General features: G+C 39.0%; 3 protein-coding genes across 3 annotated transcripts; 2 read left to right on the top strand and 1 right to left on the bottom strand.

Moving 5' to 3' along the window:
• Positions 1 to 772: 772 nt before the first annotated feature.
• On the bottom strand, positions 773 to 6,338 carry LOC135636932 (pyruvate kinase isozyme A, chloroplastic-like). The gene is made up of 6 exons (XM_065149144.1): positions 5,761 to 6,338; positions 4,981 to 5,071; positions 4,670 to 4,863; positions 3,532 to 3,653; positions 2,289 to 2,767; positions 773 to 1,353 (listed from the first exon to the last, which is right to left on the bottom strand). The coding sequence occupies exons 1-6, from the start codon at positions 6,268 to 6,270 to the stop codon at positions 1,052 to 1,054; spliced, it is 1,698 nt and encodes a 565-aa protein (XP_065005216.1). The 5' UTR covers positions 6,271 to 6,338; the 3' UTR covers positions 773 to 1,051.
• Positions 6,339 to 10,366: 4,028 nt separating this feature from the next.
• LOC135636730 (large ribosomal subunit protein uL4-like) lies at positions 10,367 to 14,108 on the top strand. Its single transcript, XM_065148712.1, has 2 exons — positions 10,367 to 11,532; positions 13,755 to 14,108. The coding sequence occupies exons 1-2, from the start codon at positions 10,426 to 10,428 to the stop codon at positions 13,866 to 13,868; spliced, it is 1,221 nt and encodes a 406-aa protein (XP_065004784.1). The 5' UTR covers positions 10,367 to 10,425; the 3' UTR covers positions 13,869 to 14,108.
• Positions 14,109 to 14,780: 672 nt separating this feature from the next.
• Positions 14,781 to 18,316, top strand: LOC103982490 (2-methyl-6-phytyl-1,4-hydroquinone methyltransferase 1, chloroplastic-like). The gene is made up of 3 exons (XM_065147698.1): positions 14,781 to 15,454; positions 16,073 to 16,379; positions 17,991 to 18,316. The coding sequence occupies exons 1-3, from the start codon at positions 14,892 to 14,894 to the stop codon at positions 18,144 to 18,146; spliced, it is 1,026 nt and encodes a 341-aa protein (XP_065003770.1). The 5' UTR covers positions 14,781 to 14,891; the 3' UTR covers positions 18,147 to 18,316.
• The last annotated feature ends 2,292 nt before the right edge of the window (positions 18,317 to 20,608 follow it).

Here is a 20,608-nt window from a genome sequence, read left to right as displayed (position 1 = left end):
TCACGTGCAAGTTTTCTTTTTTATTGGGAAGTATTTTTAAGGGACTGTGATATATTATTCTATCCAAATTTGGGAACATGTCGATGATAGTTTGACTCGTCCGACTTAGTTCGAACCAAAACGGTACGCTTATGGAGGTTTCGAACTTTCAATTTTGTGTGTCTAAATGGGATCAGAAAACAAGCTTTTGGGTGTGTTGAGGGGGTTTTGGACTCTATATCAAGTATATCGGATAGGTTTTTCGACATGATTCTAAAGTATATCGGACTTTTCCAATATTTTCTTCATGATTTGGCTGATAAAATAAATTCGATGGTTTAACTTTTTCCTCTTTTTCTTCGTGTTCCTATGTCGAGTATATTGAAGTATAATTGCACCAAAGTCTTGCTCAATCTAAATCACCAAAAAAGGAAAAAGTTCTTTAAGTTCTAACCAGAATTTGCACCTTAAAAAAAAAAGATTCTGGCAGCTATTTGCCTTCAATAATCTCAGAGAATTAAGAGAATGGCTGTAGTTGATTTAATAGTCATTTAGATGACTACACTGTACATCAATCTTGATGTTCTGCATCAGTTTTCTGTCACAAATAATAAGGAACCAATGACTAAATAAACATTTTGGAATAAAGCTATACTACTTAAAATCAGAGAAAAAAATGCAATGGACTTAGTTTCCCAGATCATGGTAAGAGGAAGCTGTCAATCTCAATCTATGTGACATTTTTAACAGATCACCAGTATTACCAGATTATAAGCAGACAAGGCATGCAGAATGAGCTGAAATTTAAGAGTAGGAGCTCCTGCTCAACTAAACTTGAGCACTAATATTACTGGCAAATACTTAATAACAGCAATTACATGATCGAAATATGCAAGCTGAAGGTCAAGTATCACAATTTCAAGCATAAAACATCAGCCGTGATGAATAATCTAGATGAGACAACAGAGTACGGAAACAAATTATTAGCCCGCAAGGCCAACGACTATCTTAACAGGCTCGCCATATGCAGCTTATCATACATCACGTGGGACAAGCTAAGGCAAAAATCCTCCTAGGGTACATTCATCACCTGAATAGACTGCAGCGTATCCGACAATGCAATGACCAAGTCACCAGACTGGATCATTCCTCTGGCCTTGAGCAAAGAAAAGGTGCGGTTAAGATTGCTCTCCATGTCGCCTGAGAAACTAAGCCGAAAGGGTATCAAACCCCACAGAAGATTCAATCGCCTTCTCACAGATGTCGAGGACGTAAATGCAAAGACTGGACAATCAGGGCGGCAGCGCGAAAGTAGAGAGGCCATGTGACCTGTTCTTGTGAAGACGAAGAGTGCATCCACTCCCAAGTTGTTGGCTGTAGGTCACAATTAGCTGGGTCAAAAGAAAAAAGAACAGCCACTACACACAAACTTATGCAAAGAGAAAACTGCTGCACATGGCGGGCAGCTAAGGCGATAATTATCTCAACCATGCAAAAGGTGTCTGTTAACCATATTTAAGAAAACCTTGCTATAAGAATCATACACAATGGTGCCATTGGACTGAAGGCTGAATGCCATATAGTCTGCTCCAAACCAGAATATATTTCAAGGTATGACTGGTGTGTAATAACAATTTTCATGTGTTTTATAATGATAAAGTTTGATACAGACTTTTAACTGAAGGAAAAGAAATATGTTCTTTCTTCCTGGAAATTCTTGTTCCTATTTTGGTTTTTTCTTTTTATGATTTTCTTCTTAGTTGATCTTTGAATAAATTTGCTCAAGACAGTATCTAGGAAGCTGTTGCCCTCTCCTAAATTTCATAGCTATCCTATGACCACAATTATGTGAACCATCAATGTTAATACTGCCAGACATACAACCAAGTTTTTACTGATATAGCAGATGTTAAGGTTTAATGGCTGCCATTCTAATCACAAAGAATAGGTCGGTTTTATCAGGAGTATATATGTTATAATATACCAAAAGAAGTAGCAGGAGTCTGACATTAGTTTGAGTACAGATATTGATTCCTTAAAATTTGCTCATTTGATGTTAAGATAACAATCCCGATATGAAAAGATCAATGTAGAGCCAAAAAACTGAAGGACACGTGGTAAGATAAACTACATCACTAAGTGATTAAGAAGCACTTTGAAGTTTGAAGTAGGAAGAGAATGAAATTGCTAAAAGGAATTCTTTTTGTACAAGATAGAAATCAACGCAATTGATGTAGCTAAATATAGTTTGGGATGGCCAATGATGTAGCTAACTATAGTTTGGCAGAAGTGAACATGAAGATACTAACCCATTTTGGCAGCCGAATTACAGATTTCCTCTGAAATTTTGTCAGAGAAAGAAGATGCAATATCTGGAAGCTCCATCGCCTCGTGGTGCTTCTCCTCTCTCCACCACCTTTCAATGCGTAGGCTTACACTTCTGAGCACAGTCAATGCCTTCTCTGGATATTGGCCCATAGCTGATTCACCTGAGAGCATCAGAGCATCAGCCCTCTGTTTAACTGCCTCTGAAACATCAGCAACTTCAGCTCTAGTTGGTGTAGGATATTCGATCATAGACTCCAGAAGCTGCGAAGCTACAATGACAGGCTTGTTTAGCTGCCTGCACAGCTTAACAATTTTTTGCTGAGCAGAAGGGACTTCTTCCAGTGGAATTTGAGCACCCATGTCTCCTCTGGCTACCATCGCTCCATCCGATGCAAGAACGATATCTTCCAGATTCTTCAAGGAATCAATACTCTCAATCTTTGCAATTATTGCAATTTCGCTGGAATATGTAATTGCAAGCCATCACATAAAAGTGCAAGTAAGAGTGGGTTTACAAACAGTCAAAAAAGGTAGGGGAGGTTTCATTCATATTTCTTTTAAGCTTGTAACATTTATCAGAAAGATTTCTTGATTGCAGATAGCATTAGAATGAATGTAGAACTGAATAACTTGTAGCCACTGTAGAGCCCCACCATGACTTCAGTCATATCATATTAATCTTCCTTCAGTCATGACTTGTAGAGCCCCACCATGACAAATAATAATTATTTAATATCAATCATCATTGTAGATAGTGAAGTGAAATATGACATTTAAAAAGAAGAAAAAGGTGTTGACAAAAACTGATGCAATTTTAGCACATATTTTCTGCCATTTCACAGTTGAACACAAAAAGATCCCATAATTCTGATATCACTTTATTAGCCATCATCAAGGATAGTAGATTCACATATATGGATTTCAAGAACATATGCCTTTTTTGTAACTTGGGTGATGAGAGTTGGAGTCGTAGAAATAACATCTACACGTATCAGGTTGCTTGCGTACGTTAACCCTCCCAAACCCCACATTAGCAGGAGCACATTTGCAGTATACAGAAAGGTCTACATCTTGGATCACTTTGAAAAGAAAAAAATGCCTTGAAAAATATTTTCTGTCATTGGAAAATATGTTCTGTTATTAGCTAAACTAGCAATTTCTTTGGTTTATAAAGCAAAATAATAATAATAAGAAAAGGAAAAAGGGTAAGGGTTTTCTGTTTACTTGTCACGGCATCGTGCAGCTATATAGCTTTTGAGATGATTAATGACTTCTGCAGACTTGACAAAGGATACTGCAATAAAGTCTACACCCTCAGAAATCCCAAAGTCAATGTCAAGCCAATCCTGCATGTATCAAAATCATAAGTGCATGTAGTGCAGATTAATGAAAGCATTTTCCAGAGTTAGCTAATCTTTCACTCTTCCGGAGCACTTAAAATTATCATTAAGCTTATATATAGGTATTTGCATTAATCTAGATTATGCAAACAAAATTTCCAGCTACACAAAAACATCACTCGAGATATTCCTATTTCAGATGTGACAGTGGCAAGTGCAAAGTTGTAGTCCAGCAAGTCCCATTAAATAACTTTTTGCAGCTAAACCAAATTGCTTAGTGTTCCTGAGTCAGAGAAAAAAAATCATTTATATCAAAAGTGAAACTATAATACAACATAAACAAAGGTAACATTTTTTCTTAAATGCTCATATGTTTATACACTGTTGAAATGAACACCTAGTTGATGCAATTAACATAACAAAGATCAAGATGCTCAACAGCATCAATAAGTGTGGCTTCAGAAAATTACTTTCAAGTTGAGATAATCTAGTAATGTGCAATAATGAATGCAGCCACCACATAATAATTTTGAACCTGCAGTAGAGAATGTGAGAGAAAAAAAAGCCAAAATAGAGTGAGACACTGTAAACCAAGATTGAAATGACACCTGACATTATGAAGAATTTACTTAAACAAGACAAGATACCAAAGAATGATGAACAACACTGACAAGAAACAGAAGAAACTTCATGCGTGTGCTTCTCTAGTGTCAGAAAAGGCTGTAATGTTTTTGTGTGAAATTGATGGCAAACTTTGATTCTTGACTTTAGTAATTGAGATTGTACTAATAACTTGTACCCACTGTATTAGTAAGTCAAGTATTGAATATTATTATTAATACTGAAGGGAGATTAAAATGCAATCTGCAGCTCTTCTAAAATTAAGTGATTTCAGTCTAAACATAATCCAAAATAGTAACTTAGGAGATTCTTGATAACAAGTGTGCAACGCATGCACTTATGATTGAATTTTGGAAGTTTTCAAAAGGAGCCATTGAGTGGGTGCATATGGATGTACCAACCTTAGAAGAAATTGTAGGAAGCATGGCATTACGCTCCTGAACTAGCCTACCATTCCGCCAGAAACTAAGATTTGCACGTGGCAACAGCAGCCCAGGATCATTGCAACGACACTTTACATCAGGCCCAATCTTCTCAATCACCTCAAATCTAACCATTCCTCCATCCGCCAGAAGTTCATCACCAACTTTAACATCTGTATTAGGCACAAACAGCCTTAAGAGACCAAATGATGGTCAGAAAAGGTTCCTAACCAAAATAGTAGAAATTCCTCGAGGAAGAAAGAAAAAACAATGGATTCTCAGTATTCAACCTTCAGCAAAGCCATCATAATTCACATTGATGGTCCGTTCTGGCAGAGGCGAGTTGAAAGCTCTCACACTAAATGTCCAAATTTCACCATCCTGCATGAGAAAGTATGTTATAGAGGTATGATTGACATGAAAGAGAACTCCAGATTGACTGCTGCATGAATCATACATACAGTAGATATGCACATACTTACTAGACCTTCACAAGAGAGAGAGAGAGAGGCAGTAAATATTCATTTATTTACCGAACCCTTTTCAGAAATAGGAAGAAAGGGTTTGGCCAGTACCATTCGCCTGAATTTTGTTGTGAAGAGTTCTCTGACCCTCTTTCCTTTTTACTTGGCCCCCTCCTTTTCCTATTTATTTTTCTTGATTACTCATTCAATCTCAAATACTTCTATAGTTAATTAAGCTAGGCTATATTTATAAATTAGTAATTCTCCAGCATTTGGAACTTTTCCACTTCTAGAGCATGCTAATCTGAGTACTATTTTGTCTATTGCACTCTACTGTTGAGTACAATCTTCATCTATATTTTCTTAACAAATTTACAAGTCAACATATCAGTCGAATGAGTTTTAACAAACAGATAAGCGACGATTAATATTCCAACAAATGTAAAAGGACATGAATAAACTCTGTAGCTCCCAAAATTCTCATTGCCCAGATCTTACCCATTTTCATTCTGTGCAATGTCTAAGATCCAAATTGGAATAAGACAACCCAAATGTAAAGAGAAAAGGAAGCGTCTTTATTACAAGAAACCGGTCCAAGAACCTCACCTCGGCCTTGGCGGAAGCGGCGCCGCCGAGATCACCCATGTGGATCTCACTGCCCTCAGTGTCCATCATCACGGCGACCGCGAACCCCTTCTCCTCGTTGAGCCGGCGGACCTGTCGGATGACCTGACGGTGCCACTCGCGGCTCCCGTGGCACATGTTGACTCTCGCCACGTTCATCCCGCCGACAGCGAGCGCCTCCAGCTGCTCCGCGGAGCAGGTGGCGGGGCCGATCGTGCACACCAGCTTCGTCCGCCTCGTGCTCCGGAACCCGTTCTCCTTCATCTCAGCCTCCGTCACAGCGTCCACATCGATGGCCGCGCCAGCGCCAGCTCCACCGTCAGAGGAGATCAGGCCGAGATCGGGCGGGGGAAGGGAGACGGAAGCGCGAAGGGCGCGGGGGCGGCGGCGGGGGAAGGAGGGGAGGGGCCGCCACGGAGGTGCGGGGACCGAGAACTTGGGGATGGATGGATTGGTGGTGGGCGGAGAGAGGAGGCGGAGCGCTTGGGCCATCTCTCTTGCCTGATGCTTGGATCGACGGAGGGCAATAGCAAACGAAGAAGACGATTTCCTTTCTAAACAGCCTCCGTAACTAATAATAATAATGTTCATGAGAGAGAGAGAGAGACGGAGCTACCGAGGTACAAGATTGCCTCTCTAGTTCCATTCAGCGTCCAGCAGCCACTCTCGCATTTCTATCGGTCCCTCAAGTGGGTCCCAGCTAAAACTACAGATGGACCGCCCAGGCTATGAGTGCCGTACAGGTGAGTGCTGAGCCCTGGCTGAGGGAGCTCACACGGGCGACGCCTCATACGTTTCTTCCTTTTAAGATAAAATATATCACTGTAAAAGTCGGTCGAGTACAAACCAATCCGTATCCATCCTCCTCGTCGGAGCACAAAAAGAAAGCTAGCTCCGAAGGCCAACCATTTCTCCTTATATGGGAGGATTTAGAAGCAACAGCAAAACACTCCTGTCTTTCTCTCCGAAAAGGACCATGGTAAAATGCTCATGTAACAGTTAAGTACGCTCCATGAAGACTTCTCCTCTCTGTTGAGGCTTTTAATGCTGGAGAGGTCGGCGACCTACTCGAGGGGTTTAGCTCTCCTTTACTTCGCAGGACAAGACCGGAGAGGCGACTACCTGCTATGATCCTGCGCTGAAAAGTCTCCTTGCCGGCCGAGCCTTTTGCGCCGGACACTGATCGCTGGAGGGCTTAAATGTTGGCCATCAAATTTGGGATGGAAGCTGCATGGAATGAGGGTCTGCCACATGCTTGGGGGAGATGACTGTGTCTCAATAAATAAGATGCAGACCGCTGAGACTAATTCCTATCGATGATCTTTTTGACATCCATGAGAAAAGAGCTTAGGAGAGATTGGACCCATTTCAGCTTCCCAATTTCTTTTGGATTTGTTGAGTCACGCCATTGAAGGCAGAAGGAGGAATTCTTCTACAGTTTAGTATTTGAAAGGGAAGTGACCCTCTCTAACATGAAAAAAATAAGTAGATTTATGCTTTCTATCAGGTTTAGTATTTGGAAGAAAAAAAAATTCTGACTTGGCAAGTTTAATACATTGATTTGTAAAAAAATTATATGTTCGAAAGATATCAAGAACAATACGATAGAACTTTTAGTAGCCCGAAGACACAAGACAATATTATCAATATATCTAAAAAAAAGAGAAAGAGGTTTCATGTTAATAGACTTATCAAATATGAGAGGAGCTGAACCAAAATTATATAAATAGAGAGAGAGAGAGAGAGAGAATCTCGTGTCTAATCTCCCATGACTGTTGAAGTAAGTAGAGATTTTTTTCATTTATTAAGTAAGAAAAAAGATAACCAAAATGGTTATTTATCTTTAGATAGTGAACTACTTTCTAAGCTATCAGAATATTATCGTGAATATTATGCTCGATAAATAATATATAGACTATTCAAGGAAAATATCATTCATCAATTACTATTTGACGTGTGTCATCCGGACAAAGGTCAAATTAATAATGTTAAAGGTTGGCCCTTCGAAAAATATTTTATATAATATTTCATCCCTTTACTATTATATATAAAAGTTCATGTTTAACATAATTACGAATGATCACTTTTTACTAAAGGTTGCGAGACTCACCTACCTCAAGTTACAAACTTAGTGTCGAAGTGATCGAGTCTAAAAATCTTTTTTGATCTCGATCTTCTTACAAATGATAGCTTAGGAACTCAGCATTTCCATTTCAGAGGCATATCGATTTGAATATTCTTATGCACATGAGTCAGAACCACGTTAGGCTGACCAAAACATTAATGATACCTTCTTATAACATTCTTTATGCTAAAATAAAGACTAATATCATAGAAATACATGCTCGCCAATCATCTCAATGAACACTTAAGTGAAGTGGAATTACCCTCGACCCATAATACTTTCACCTTAGGGGGGTAGTGATTATTATTTTTTGCACATTAATGCATCCATCTCAATGCAGACACCAATGAGATATTGACACTTATTCAATGATCTAGGTCTCTTACCCATAGGGATGACTATAAGCCACATACTTATCATTGTCGTTGTGTTCTTAAATATCACTCAATAAGTACATATGCTAATAGGCATGATACAACCCATCGCTACACTTTTGCCCTAGTTGCCCTAACAAGTGGTGCCATAAGCTCACCTATAATCGCTGGCTCCACTACTACTGGCACTCATCAAGGTTCCTTGATTCAATGCGATGTCAAGATCCTAGGAGCGCTCGAGGTCTGTCAAACCACTGGCCAGGAGGGCACCCTAGTTTTCGATCGTGGAATTCAATGAAACACACTATCCTTAATATGTCATACTTGAATTCGATGCCTAGCAAGGTTAATGGAGGACTCCATATGGATCCAAGTATGATAGAGCAAGGTTAATGGAGGACTCCATATGGATCCAAGTATGATAGATGAATCGATGTTTGAAGGAGATGCAATAAAAGCTTCAACAGTTAAAATGAGAAGCATTGGTCGACCCAACTTTTGGGTGTTCACCTAAAAAAAATTAGAATGAACCAATTTCAATGAGCTTTTTGATAGGGTATATTATGGATTACCTTGCGTTGGCTCGATCCCTGCCATGTTAGCCCAAGTATGGGGACTTAGGAGGAAGAGACAAGGCAACGATAGAAGCTCCGTTAGAAATATTGGACATCAATTGTCCTCTCTCTGTGTCGTCTGGCGTCATGCCGACCAGTTCGATTGCAGCAATGACTGCTCCGGGAAGTTCGGGACAGTGCCGCATTGCGCCTTCTCACATATCCCAAGCAACGAACATCCAAAGGTATGTTCGCCCCCCGAGGGGTCAATGTCGGCAAAGGCCGTGTATGGTCGACCTCCCGGGGGCTACAATAAGAACCCCTCGCCAGCATCTGACGAGGGGCATCAGACAAACATGATAACCCCTACTGGCTTAAGCTTTGGAGGGGGCTAAAATCAGGATCACCCCATCCTGACCCAAGCTGGTGTGCAGGAATCCAAGACGCAACAAAGGCGGATGGGTTCGCGAAAGCAGGGCATCCACACCAAATCTTAGCACGACCTGATCAAGCGAGACCTTCGTCCCCAAGACGCTCCAAGACATTGTCAATCGAATCTAGCCATGTTGACACCTCGGCCATGGCGTAAAGGTTCACTAACACTTTTGTCTCTCGTCCTTAGATGCATTCGATGGTAATGTCGAATGTATGTGATACATTATAATTTTTCATGCCTAAATATTGTTATATAGCACATTGGACGCTCTAATATGCTGTATCTTCCTGACCACATTAAGTGGCATAATACGATAATGGTATGCTCGCTTAAAGACACTTTTCCATCTGCTCATTTGTATAGTTGGCAAGGGGGTTTGAACTCTACTTCCTCGAGAATATACACCATCGGTCTTCAGCAACAACACTCTTTAAACTCAAACAAAGGGAGAAAGAAACACTCACGAACTTTGTCGCTCGATTTACAAACGAGATCCGAGGTATAGTTGATGCTCATCTATAACTCATAATATATACATTCATGATACTGCTGAAGCTCTTTTGTTTATTTTAGTCATTGATAGATAGATCATCGATGATTATACTCGATGTACTTAAATGATCGATCAATATATTACCATTGAGGTAATAGTCTCGGATAAGTGTAAGGAGTCACATAAGAGTAGCCATCGTCTCTATGATCATCTCGACGGAGGAAAAATAAATAACCTAAGCTATCTTACCTTTCAGCTGACCCTCTAAATATATTAGAATTAAAAATTTTATTCAAATAAAAGAGAAAGGACTCTGCATATCTACCAAAAACCTCATTAAAAAAATAAATTCAAGTATTACTAATTTTATTAAGATTATGATCATAATATTAAATATTATCGTGACTTCAAAGAATATTGGGAGCTCATTCGTCATGTAATTATAGATGAATGGTAATGGCAGTTCATGGGCCTGAACCATTTCTATAACGGGTGCTTGTTACAATCGACAGTGCGCGACCGATCAAAATACGATGGACGGTCCGTGATCAAAAGGCTAACCCACGCGACGCTCGTATATAAGGTCGTTAACCATTTGCCGTGTCTTTTTCTTCCACCGCTTTCTGAAACCCTAAGGTGGGCTTCACTCTAGCGTCCTTCTTTCAATGGCAGCCGCCGCCTTCCGCCCCCTCGTCACTGTGCAGGCCCTCGAGGGCGACATGGCCACCGACTCTCCTGCTTCTGTTCCCCTCCCCGACGTTCTCAAGGCTCCGATCCGGCCGGACGTCGTCCGCTTTGTCCATGCCAACGTCTCCAAGAACAGCCGCCAGCCCTACGCCGTCTCCAAGCGCGCTGGACACCAGACCTCTGCCGAGTCCTGGGGCACTGGTCGCGCCGTCTCTCGTATCCCTCGCGTCCCTGGCGGTGGTACCCACCGTGCCGGCCAGGGTGCCTTCGGCAACATGTGCCGTGGCGGCCGCATGTTCGCCCCCACCAAGACCTGGCGCCGCTGGCATCGCCGCGTCAACATCAACTTGCGCCGCTATGCCGTCGCCTCCGCTCTCGCCGCCTCGGCCGTCCCCTCTCTCGTCCTCGCTCGCGGCCACCGCATTGAGTCTGTCCCGGAGCTTCCCCTTGTGGTGTCTGACTCCGTCGAGGGCGTAGAGAAGACCGCAGCCGCCATTAAGATCCTCAGGCAGGTCGGCGCCTTCCCTGATGCTGAAAAGGCCAAGGACAGCCAGGGCATCCGCCCGGGTAAGGGTAAAATGCGCAATCGCCGCTACATCTCGCGCAAGGGGCCCCTGATCGTCTATAGCACCGAGGGTTCTAAGATTGTCAAAGCTTTCCGCAATATTCCTGGAGTCGACGTTGCCAACGTTGAGCGCTTAAACCTTCTGAAGCTGGCTCCGGGAGGCCACATCGGCAGGTTCATCATCTGGACCAAATCAGCCTTCGAGAAGCTGGACTCAGTGTTCGGAAGCTTTGATAAACCATCTGAGAAGAAGAAGGGCTATGTGCTGCCGAGGCCAAAAATGGTCAATGCTGATCTGTCGAGGATCATCAACTCCGATGAGGTGCAGTCGGTGGTGCGGCCTATCAAGAAGGAGGTGAAGAGGCACACATTAAAGAAGAACCCTCTGAAGAATCTCTACACACTTCTGAAGCTGAACCCCTATGCCAAGACCGCCAGGAGGATGGCTCTGCTTGCTGAGGCACAGCGTGTCAAGGCCAAGAAGGAGAAGCTTGACAAGAAGAGGACCGAGCTTAATAAGGTATTGCTATTAATGTATTGTTATCTTAGTTATTATTTAGTTTGTTGGTTTGTCCTTCATATTGGAATTGATCTTGTTGGCGACGCTTTGCTATTTTATTTGGGTATATTGTCAGTATTAAGCTGCTTCAGTTGATATTTTGTTAATAGATTTCAGATACAGTGCCTGTTTTCTGTTTAGTATGAGCTTTTTCATTTTCTAGTGCTTGCAAATATTTCCACTGTTCTTGAAATATGCTTGTTCTAATTAACAAAAACATGGAGGACGTGTGAATGTCTCCATTTGCTAGGACACATTTGGTTAGATCCAGAAGTAATGAACTTCTTATATTTGATATTGATGTTTAAGATGAAATTTATTTCTTGTAGAATTTGAAACTTTGTGTATAAAACTTATATTGTATTCAATTACTATGTTGGATTTTTTTTGGAATGGTTCCTTGCTCAGTGGTAGTTGTTTGTCATACCAAACTATGATTTTGCTTTTATGCTTTTCTTGCCTTTGTTCAAGGTAAAATTTCATGAAACTGCATAGCAAGATTGGTTGTGCAATTTTATTAGGCTTTACTGAAGCAAGATGTATTGGCACTATGCATGATGGCATCAAGCTTAAACAACAAGGTTTTTGTATTAATTATCCTAACTCCATCGAGGGATGCTATAGCTTTGAGATTTTGAGTCAAAGAGTTCACTTGAAATGTCCAGCATGCTCTGGGATGTTTAAGAATAGGCTCTGGTTAGTGGTGTAAGTTACACTTTCAGCAAACTTAGCAGATATTTAGGCTAATTAGTTACTTTTCTTGGTATTTTTATGTAACTAAGATTGTTAAAATCAAAATCGTTCCTACAATCCAAAGTGTTTTGCAGGACTTAGACATTGAATGACTTGAGAATGGTAGAATTCCTAAATTTTTTACAAATACAAAATTTATATGAGGTAGTACACGTTTAGAACTGAAAGTGCAATGGTTGCTTTCAACTTAAGAATAATTATATCTATAAACTATTTGGTACCGAGAATGTTGATAATTAATCAAAATCATTGAATATACAACAGTTTATAGAAAGATCATTTCGAGATCAACAGACTACTGTTCCTGTGCATGAGATGGAAAGGTGGGGAGAACCTGAGAGGAGGACTTTCGATGCATAAGAAACGATGCTGAGTGCACGGTGATGATGCTCCCAACTGGCAATATTTGGAGGTGAGGGTGGCAGCAAACAACATTATGAGCAATTGGGATGCCAGGGAAAGTGGTGTGGGGAGAGAATGAGATGAGAGCAACTAAGATTGTGAGGCTAGGAGTCTCTGATACAGTAACTGGAGCAATGTTAGATTAAGAGTATGAGGCTAGGAGTGGTGGTGATGTCAGTGATGGAATAAGGTTGACTGATGTGTTATAATCAGATTATTCAATTTGTTTTTCTAAAGTCATGATCTTTCTAGAAGCACTCTTGCTTCCATTTAGATTTATAATCACATGATGGTACAGTTTAGACAATTAGCAAAGTAACCTGCAATAGAATCTCTCAATTGCTAATTGGTTCTGAATCTCTATATTTGGGTATAGATCCTATTGCTGCCCCCCAATTTCCAATCCTATAGTTAACATAGCAAGGGCTTAATTAATTCTCTCTCTGTAAAACCTTTAGTTCTTTCTTTCTTAATTAACATAGCAAGGGCAACTACAACCACAGTTTAAATTCTTTACAAAAGTATTTTAGTTCAAATTATAAGTTACTATGAATTATGTCATCTACACTAACATGCATGACCAAGAAGCTTGACATATTGGTTTATATTTCTTGATTTGCAAGGTTGGAAAGTTAGATGCATTAAGCCTTTTGCTTTTTCTCTCATGGGAAATTTTTGGGATTATTTTTGTTATAGTGGGTTATGAGCTTTTCAAAAAGATAACAAAGAGAAGGAAATGATAAATACGAAGTGTGTTAAACATTGTCTTGAAATGTTTACCATGTCTAGTGTTTTCCATTGATTCTCGAATCTAGATGCAGCTGAACTATTGTTGTCTTAGACTTGTTCAGTCAATCCCTTGGTATAGTGCTACTGCAAGCACTGTGAGAGTCAGAAATCCATTTAATTTTGAGCCTCGGTGGTTTCACAATCCAGTGGTCGAGAATACTTGATCTGCTATATTATATATTCCAAGTGGAGTTATTGTTTATTTCTTTTTCTTTCTCTTTGTCTTTACCCCTTTTCAGGAAGAAGCTACTGCAATTAAGGCTGCTGGTCGGGCATGGTATAAGACTATGATCTCAGATAGTGATTACGCAGAGTTTGAGAACTTCTCCAAGTGGCTAGGCGTGACTCAGTAGAGAGCTTGAGTTATCGGCATCAGATTATGGTTTTTCTTTTATCGAGTTATCGGCATCAGATTATGGTTTTTCTTTTATCAACTTGGTTAGGACTTTTGTGTAAGAACGCCTGCTGGTGGACGTGGTTGTTGGATCATACATATTGAACTAATTCTACTTTGCTTGCTTGGCAAAAAACAAAAAAAGACTTCGTTTTTACAACTTATGAACTTTATAATGAACGTACGGATTGTGAGTTAACATTCTTTATAATGAACTTTTTAATGTACAGATTCCGACCCAACAATTCTGTGATGAACAGGTGGTCACTTTTTCTTGTACTGATGATGTCAACTCCAGTTTCTTTCTGTGCTTCAAGTGAAATCTTGCTCTTCTAAATCACACAGATTATAAGAAAGTTTGGTGGCAACTGGATCTCTATTCGTGCGTGGAGCGGAAGATTGGAAGATGAAAGGATTGGATTGAATCGAACCTTCCGGTTCGGGCGTCCGGTTCAAGCCACCCGATCGATCGTCTACAAATTTGAAGAAAATTGTAACTCGATCCCATTTGTGCTTGGAGCGAATTTATTTATGTCTATCAATAATTTTCAGAAAACAAAAATAGAAGTATCTAAAGTGTTCCTAACCCTTTTTATCAATTATTAAAAATAGAATTATTTAAGATCCAAAAATAAAAATTGCTAGTGTAATGGGGATATACATGCAATATTGTGTAAGGACATTTATGTTAGTAATAATTAGTAATTTACGAGACAGAGAGTGGTACTGTTAATTAAAGTATAATACACTTACCTTTTTTAAATGGTTGGAACTGTATTCTGTTCTTTTTTGGGCGGGGGGAGGGAGGGATTACACAGCTCAGCCACAAACACAAAACCTGTGGTGTGAGATAGAGCTGCTGTCTTCTGTCAGTACCCTGAACCCTATGTGAATCCTTTGGCAAGCAGGTAAACCCAGTTCCCAGTCTTCCGTCTCTTTAGGTTCCCATTGAGCGGCAGTCTGTATCTTCTTTCACCGATAGATGGCTTCCCGTATGCTAAAGGGAGCCGAATTGCTCCCTTTCTCTATAGTAAGAAACCCAACTGGGTTGGGCTTCATGGGGTCTTCTCTCAATGGGATATGCCTCCCTAAGATGGCTCTGATCTCTTTTGGTGGTGGTAGTATAAGGGCCAAAACTTGGGCTCCAAGGTGCAGCCTTCCCTCTTCCAGGCCTGCTTCTCAACCCAGGTTTATCCAGCACAAAAAGGAGGCATTTTGGTTCTACAGATTCCTCTCCATCGTCTATGACCATGTTATAAACCCTGGGCATTGGACTGAGGACATGAGGGATGAGGCTCTTGAGCCTGCCGATCTCTATGATCCGGGATTGAAGGTTGTGGATGTCGGTGGTGGGACTGGATTCACCACATTGGGCATTGTCAAACACGTATACCCCAAGAACGTCACCATTCTTGACCAGTCACCGCACCAGCTCGCAAAGGCGAGGCAGAAGGAGGAACTGAAAGAATGCACAATCATCGAGGGGGATGCGGAGGAGCTTCCCTTCCCAACGGACTCTGTTGATCGGTATATTTCTGCAGGAAGGTAAGATTTTTGTGACCTGTTCACATTGTGTTTGATAAAATCTTTGTTTGGAATGAAACTATTACTTCTGATGTTGCAGTTGTAGTAAATGTTGAAGATGCTGCTTTCTTTTTTAATCTTTGTGCTTCTTAACCTAAGTATATAAGATGCATGGAGACGTGATCTACTATGATAATTCAAAGACAAAAGATCCACTTGTTGCCTTGGCCGAGTAGAAAACAAAAAATTTGTTTTCTCAAATTTCATATCAACTGTAGTTTTTGTGATCATAATCCAATCTTGAAAGATAATATAATGCTATTTTCTTTAATCAATATGAGAAATTTTTATGGAGCTCCAAGAGGATGGTATCTTGGTAAGGTCTTGTTTACAAAAAAATTGAAAATTTCATGCTTAAGCAAATTTTGTAATTCAGTATTACATTTTCTCCCACACTCACTTTTAGAATTTGCTCAGTTGACCTTCAAGTTTCTTTTTCTTTTTGTTTAAAATTCTTCAGTTAACTTAATTACTAATAGCTTGCTTCCTTTTAAGTTTCAGAGAGATAATACTGAATAACATTAAAATAGCATGTCATTTTCTTTGTCTGTTAATGCTTGCTTTCTGATCCATATCCAGTATCGAGTACTGGCCCGATCCTCAACGTGGTATCAGGGAAGCATACAGAGTGTTGAAACTTGGAGGGTTAGCCTGTGTCATTGGTCCTGTATACCCAACCTTCTGGTTGTCACGCATCTTTGCTGACATGTCGATGTTGTTCCCCAAAGAAGAGGAATATATTGAGTGGTTCAAGAAGGCTGGTTTTAAAGATGTCAAATTGAAAAGAATTGGACCGAAATGGTACCGCGGTGTCCGTCGTCATGGCCTCATCATGGGATGCTCCGTCACTGGTGTTAAAAGAGAATCTGATGATTCACCTTTGCAGGTAAAACTTTCTTTATCGTATATTGTCTTAAGCATCCTTTCACTAACCATTTTTTTAGTAAATCCTGTTTTATCATGTCCACCACTGCAAATTATGTTGCATATATATGTTTTAGTCATATATTTGGATGTGCATCTGGGTAACAAACCAATCAAACTTTTTGTATATCAGATATGATGTCAATATTTCTCAAAACCAGCTCTGTTTTGTGGATCAGACAAGAAAGTTATTTATACAACTAGTAACAGAGAATATTGGAGTAATGATTTTTACTAGATTATGGCAATGTTTCTAAACACCTAAATTGTTGGGTTATAGAAGAGAATGAATTTATGAATTTTGTACAACATAGACTGACACTAATCAAGAATATGTTTGGTGGTGAAGATTGTAGCTCCTTGCCTAATTCCCTTTCTTATGAGGATACTAGAAGGCATATTCCTTGTTGGTTTATGTCTTGATTGTGGCATCAATTGGAGCTAGTTGGTGGTGGTAATATCTAAATATGAACTCTATGGGCAAATTTTAGAAGTCGAAGATTTTAAGATAAGTAGGATCAAGACAAAAATCACAGCAACTCCATTAGTAAAGTGCCAAAAACAAGAGCAATGTATTATGAAAATGAACGCTTGGAAATATCAAGAAGCAAGTAAACTTTTTTTATGCTTTACACTGGATGTACGAAAAGATGTGTAGATTGAATAGAATATTAATTACAATGAAGTAGGATGATTAAATAGACAGTTGCATCTATTGCACCATGTAGCCCTAGAACATTTTTCACATCAAAAGGAAATTGTACGACAGGTATAAGCAAGGATTTGTCATTTCATCACATGGGGAATTGCTTGCGCCTTTTGTGTCATAGCACAATTATTTTTTCGCTGGTCGTAGTGCCTTATGCTATTCAGTACAGGCTAACAAATTGGTCTAGCTATATGTCAGCACCTTTGACATGGATTTCCCTGATGCATGCTAATAATGTTTTGGCACAATATATTTTGACCATTATAAACACATGCCAACTAGCACAACTTATGGTGTAAGACTGGTTGTTTCATTCGAATACAACACTGGACAGCAATGAATTCTAGCAAGTTTAAGCAATGATATAGACAGTTGATTTTGTGACAGGGACAACATTTATGATGAATTGCAAGTAATTTACTTGAGATGTGATTGAGATAGTTGCAAAAGATATTTGTGACCTAGGGAAATATGAGTTGTTTCAAGTAATGCTCTGTGAGGAGAGAATGACCAGTGAGGATTTAACACCCTAGTTTTATGTGGTTGAGCATTTTTTGCTTTGGAAAAAATGGTTATCATTGTTTGGTTTTTTCTAGCTATTTTATGTTTTTTCTAGACAATAAACTTTTACTAGTCATTTTTTGTTATCCATTAGATAACTCATCCCATAAAAGAGGGAAAATGAACCATCAGCCTTTTTTGATATTGTAGAGCTCCTCAATTTATCATAAAGAAGTGAGAACATTGACAGTGTGTCTTCCAGTTGGTCAAAAAAGATTACATAAGTTTGTTTTCATGCACCTTGTAATGCTTTATATAGATGTAACAGTTGTCTGGTTATGTAATTGTTGGTTCATTCTGCAGCTTGGTCCCAAAGCTGAAGATGTAAAGAAGCCTGTGAATCCATTTTCCTTCCTTATACGCTTCATTTTGGGTACGATCGTAGCAACATATTACGTCTTGGTGCCATTCTACATGTGGATTAAGGATCAAATTGTCCCCAAAGGACAACCTATATAAAAGTGATGCCTCACCCCTGCACAAGACATCACCATCTATGTCAGAATATATTCCATGTTTTTTTTTTAATTTTCATTTTAGGTCTTTGGACAGTTTGTATGAATCAGAAATGAAGTATGCAGTTTCTTTGGGGAACACTAAAAATTTGTTAGGAAAATCTTTGTGCTTCATTGGTGTAGCTTTGATAGAGGATAAAATGAAAAAAAATCATCAAAGGTAGTATATTTATGCTCAAAGAAGACCTTCTATTATGATTAGACAAGATGATTAATTAATGATACTAGGATAGACAGAATGAAATCGAAAATGATTTCATTACAAAAATAGAAAGAGATCAGAATGATCTTAGATTTGAAAGTACAGCTTAATAACCCTGGTTGCAGAAAAATCTAAGTAATGTTACCTCTATGGTTAAAAAGATTTCTTTTTCTTCGTCTCTTGAGACATTCTTTGTGAGTTAAGAGCCAAACTGATTTTTCACATGAAACTTTGAAATCATACATTGACTTGCCATGCCATGCCACCGTCCCAGTCAAGCACCAGCAGAGCAGTATAGGTGCAATAGCAAAAATCTGAACTTGCGGAAGATCACTTTCAAATGATCATACTCAAATCAAAATGATGATGAATAGGATTGTTCAACAGCATAATCCATATAATATTCTATAAAGTTCAGTGATGGTAAAAGATTTATATAGCTGATGACAAATAAATGTGACATCACAACTTATTGTTGTTATTGTCGACCATCGAACCACAAGCACCCCTATTCAAGATTTAAATACCAACTAGCTGAGTTAGGTGTCTTAAGTAGGTTAAAATTAAGGTTTGTTTTCCTCAGTGATTTACATTTAATTTTGGAATAGGTAGGTTGCACTTATATTTATATAATCTGTAGGTTTTGCATTAGCTGCATATGTGTTTCTCATGATTCACTTTGCATTAGGAGCAAATCTCTAGTGTTGCTAATTTTGTTAGGATTTACTCTAATCTCACCATTTTCAGTCGGGATGAGCTTAGTTGGTTGAGTTAATACTATGTTTATGATGGGTCTTAGCAAGTCAAGCCAAATACTTGGATTAGACCCTTAATCAAACTTGCTAGGAGATTGATTCATGTGAATTATTTTCTTCTATATTTGATAAAAATCTGAGATTTATTTAGTTTAGTTCGAAAAATGGCTTCCAGATCATCCATATCACATAACTTTCCACTAGGTTAAATGAGATTTCTCATGAGATTAAGTGACTAATTGTTTTTTTTCCTATTCTTTAGCTAATTTTTTTTATCTTGAAGTGAAAATTAAATTTCCAACTGCAGCACTGAATGCAGAAACAAGTTCGTGATATTTAGTACAGTAATGTTTAGTGCAGCCAAATTTTGAGGGGACATCTAAGCAGCAAGAAAGACCATCAAATTAATCTTTTCTTTTTGTATTTGTAGTTGAGCTAAAGAACTATATAAATGAATATCTGATTTCCTTTAAGCTCATTCTGTTCTTCTTGAAATGAGAAGAACAGTAAGGTTCTGAATTCTTTTGGATGATGCTGGTAGAACAACTTGGTACTATGAAACCAAATCCAGATCTAAAAGGTACAATTTTGTGTCCCTGTGGATCACCTCCATAAGACCTTTTAGCTGTAAGGTTGCCATCAACCAACCAACCTAGAACTATCATCCATGAAGAACTGGTCCTTGCCTAAAAGACCTCTCACAGTATCTCATTTCATCTCCATCAACTTGGAGATGATCACTTCCTCTAAATATGTACTTTTGCCTCGCCAAGTTTACTAGCATACTCTCTTTTATGTGAGTATATTTGCTAGTGAAGTACCAAAGTAGCTTGGAGTAGTCTGACTAAAATGTATACACAGTAAGCCTCAACTTGTTTTAGAGAGCAAATATTAATTCCATTGTAAGTCATCCTTAAACAGATTCCTGTTTTCAATTAAAAATAAGCAAATTGCATGACCTAACAGACTATTTTCTTATACCTACACTACAATTATTATCATTAGCAGCATTGCTGGATATAAGCCAATCCAAATATCAGTAATCTAAAGTGAATGGTGTTGCCTAATTCCATTCATGCTCATTATCCTTCAATATGTATGGTTTTAGTAAGATACTGTTACTAGTCATTAAAAATTTTTGTTGTTCCTTAAAAACTTTTGTCAATGAATTTCTATACTTCAAACTGAACATGATCTGTATGTCTTACAGAAACATCTTAAATGCAAACACAGGTTAGCAGGTTAATTAGAGGCTAGCTTATAAATATGTTCTGGATTCCATCAATGGTTCCACAAAGTTTGAGAAACCAAAGTACCACTGTCTGAAACATCAGCAAAGAAAAGAGATATCCCTTTCACCTTTCAATAGGATTTATACTCCAAAAGTGGTCACTTTCCTCAGTTGTATCAACTCCTTTTACCCTTTGCAGTCATGTCTCCTTTTCATCA

Source organism: Musa acuminata, chromosome BXJ3-4 (genome assembly GCF_036884655.1).
Source record: "Musa acuminata AAA Group cultivar baxijiao chromosome BXJ3-4, Cavendish_Baxijiao_AAA, whole genome shotgun sequence".
Lineage (NCBI taxonomy): Eukaryota > Viridiplantae > Streptophyta > Magnoliopsida > Zingiberales > Musaceae > Musa > Musa acuminata.
This window is presented reverse-complemented; position numbering and strand designations above follow the sequence as displayed.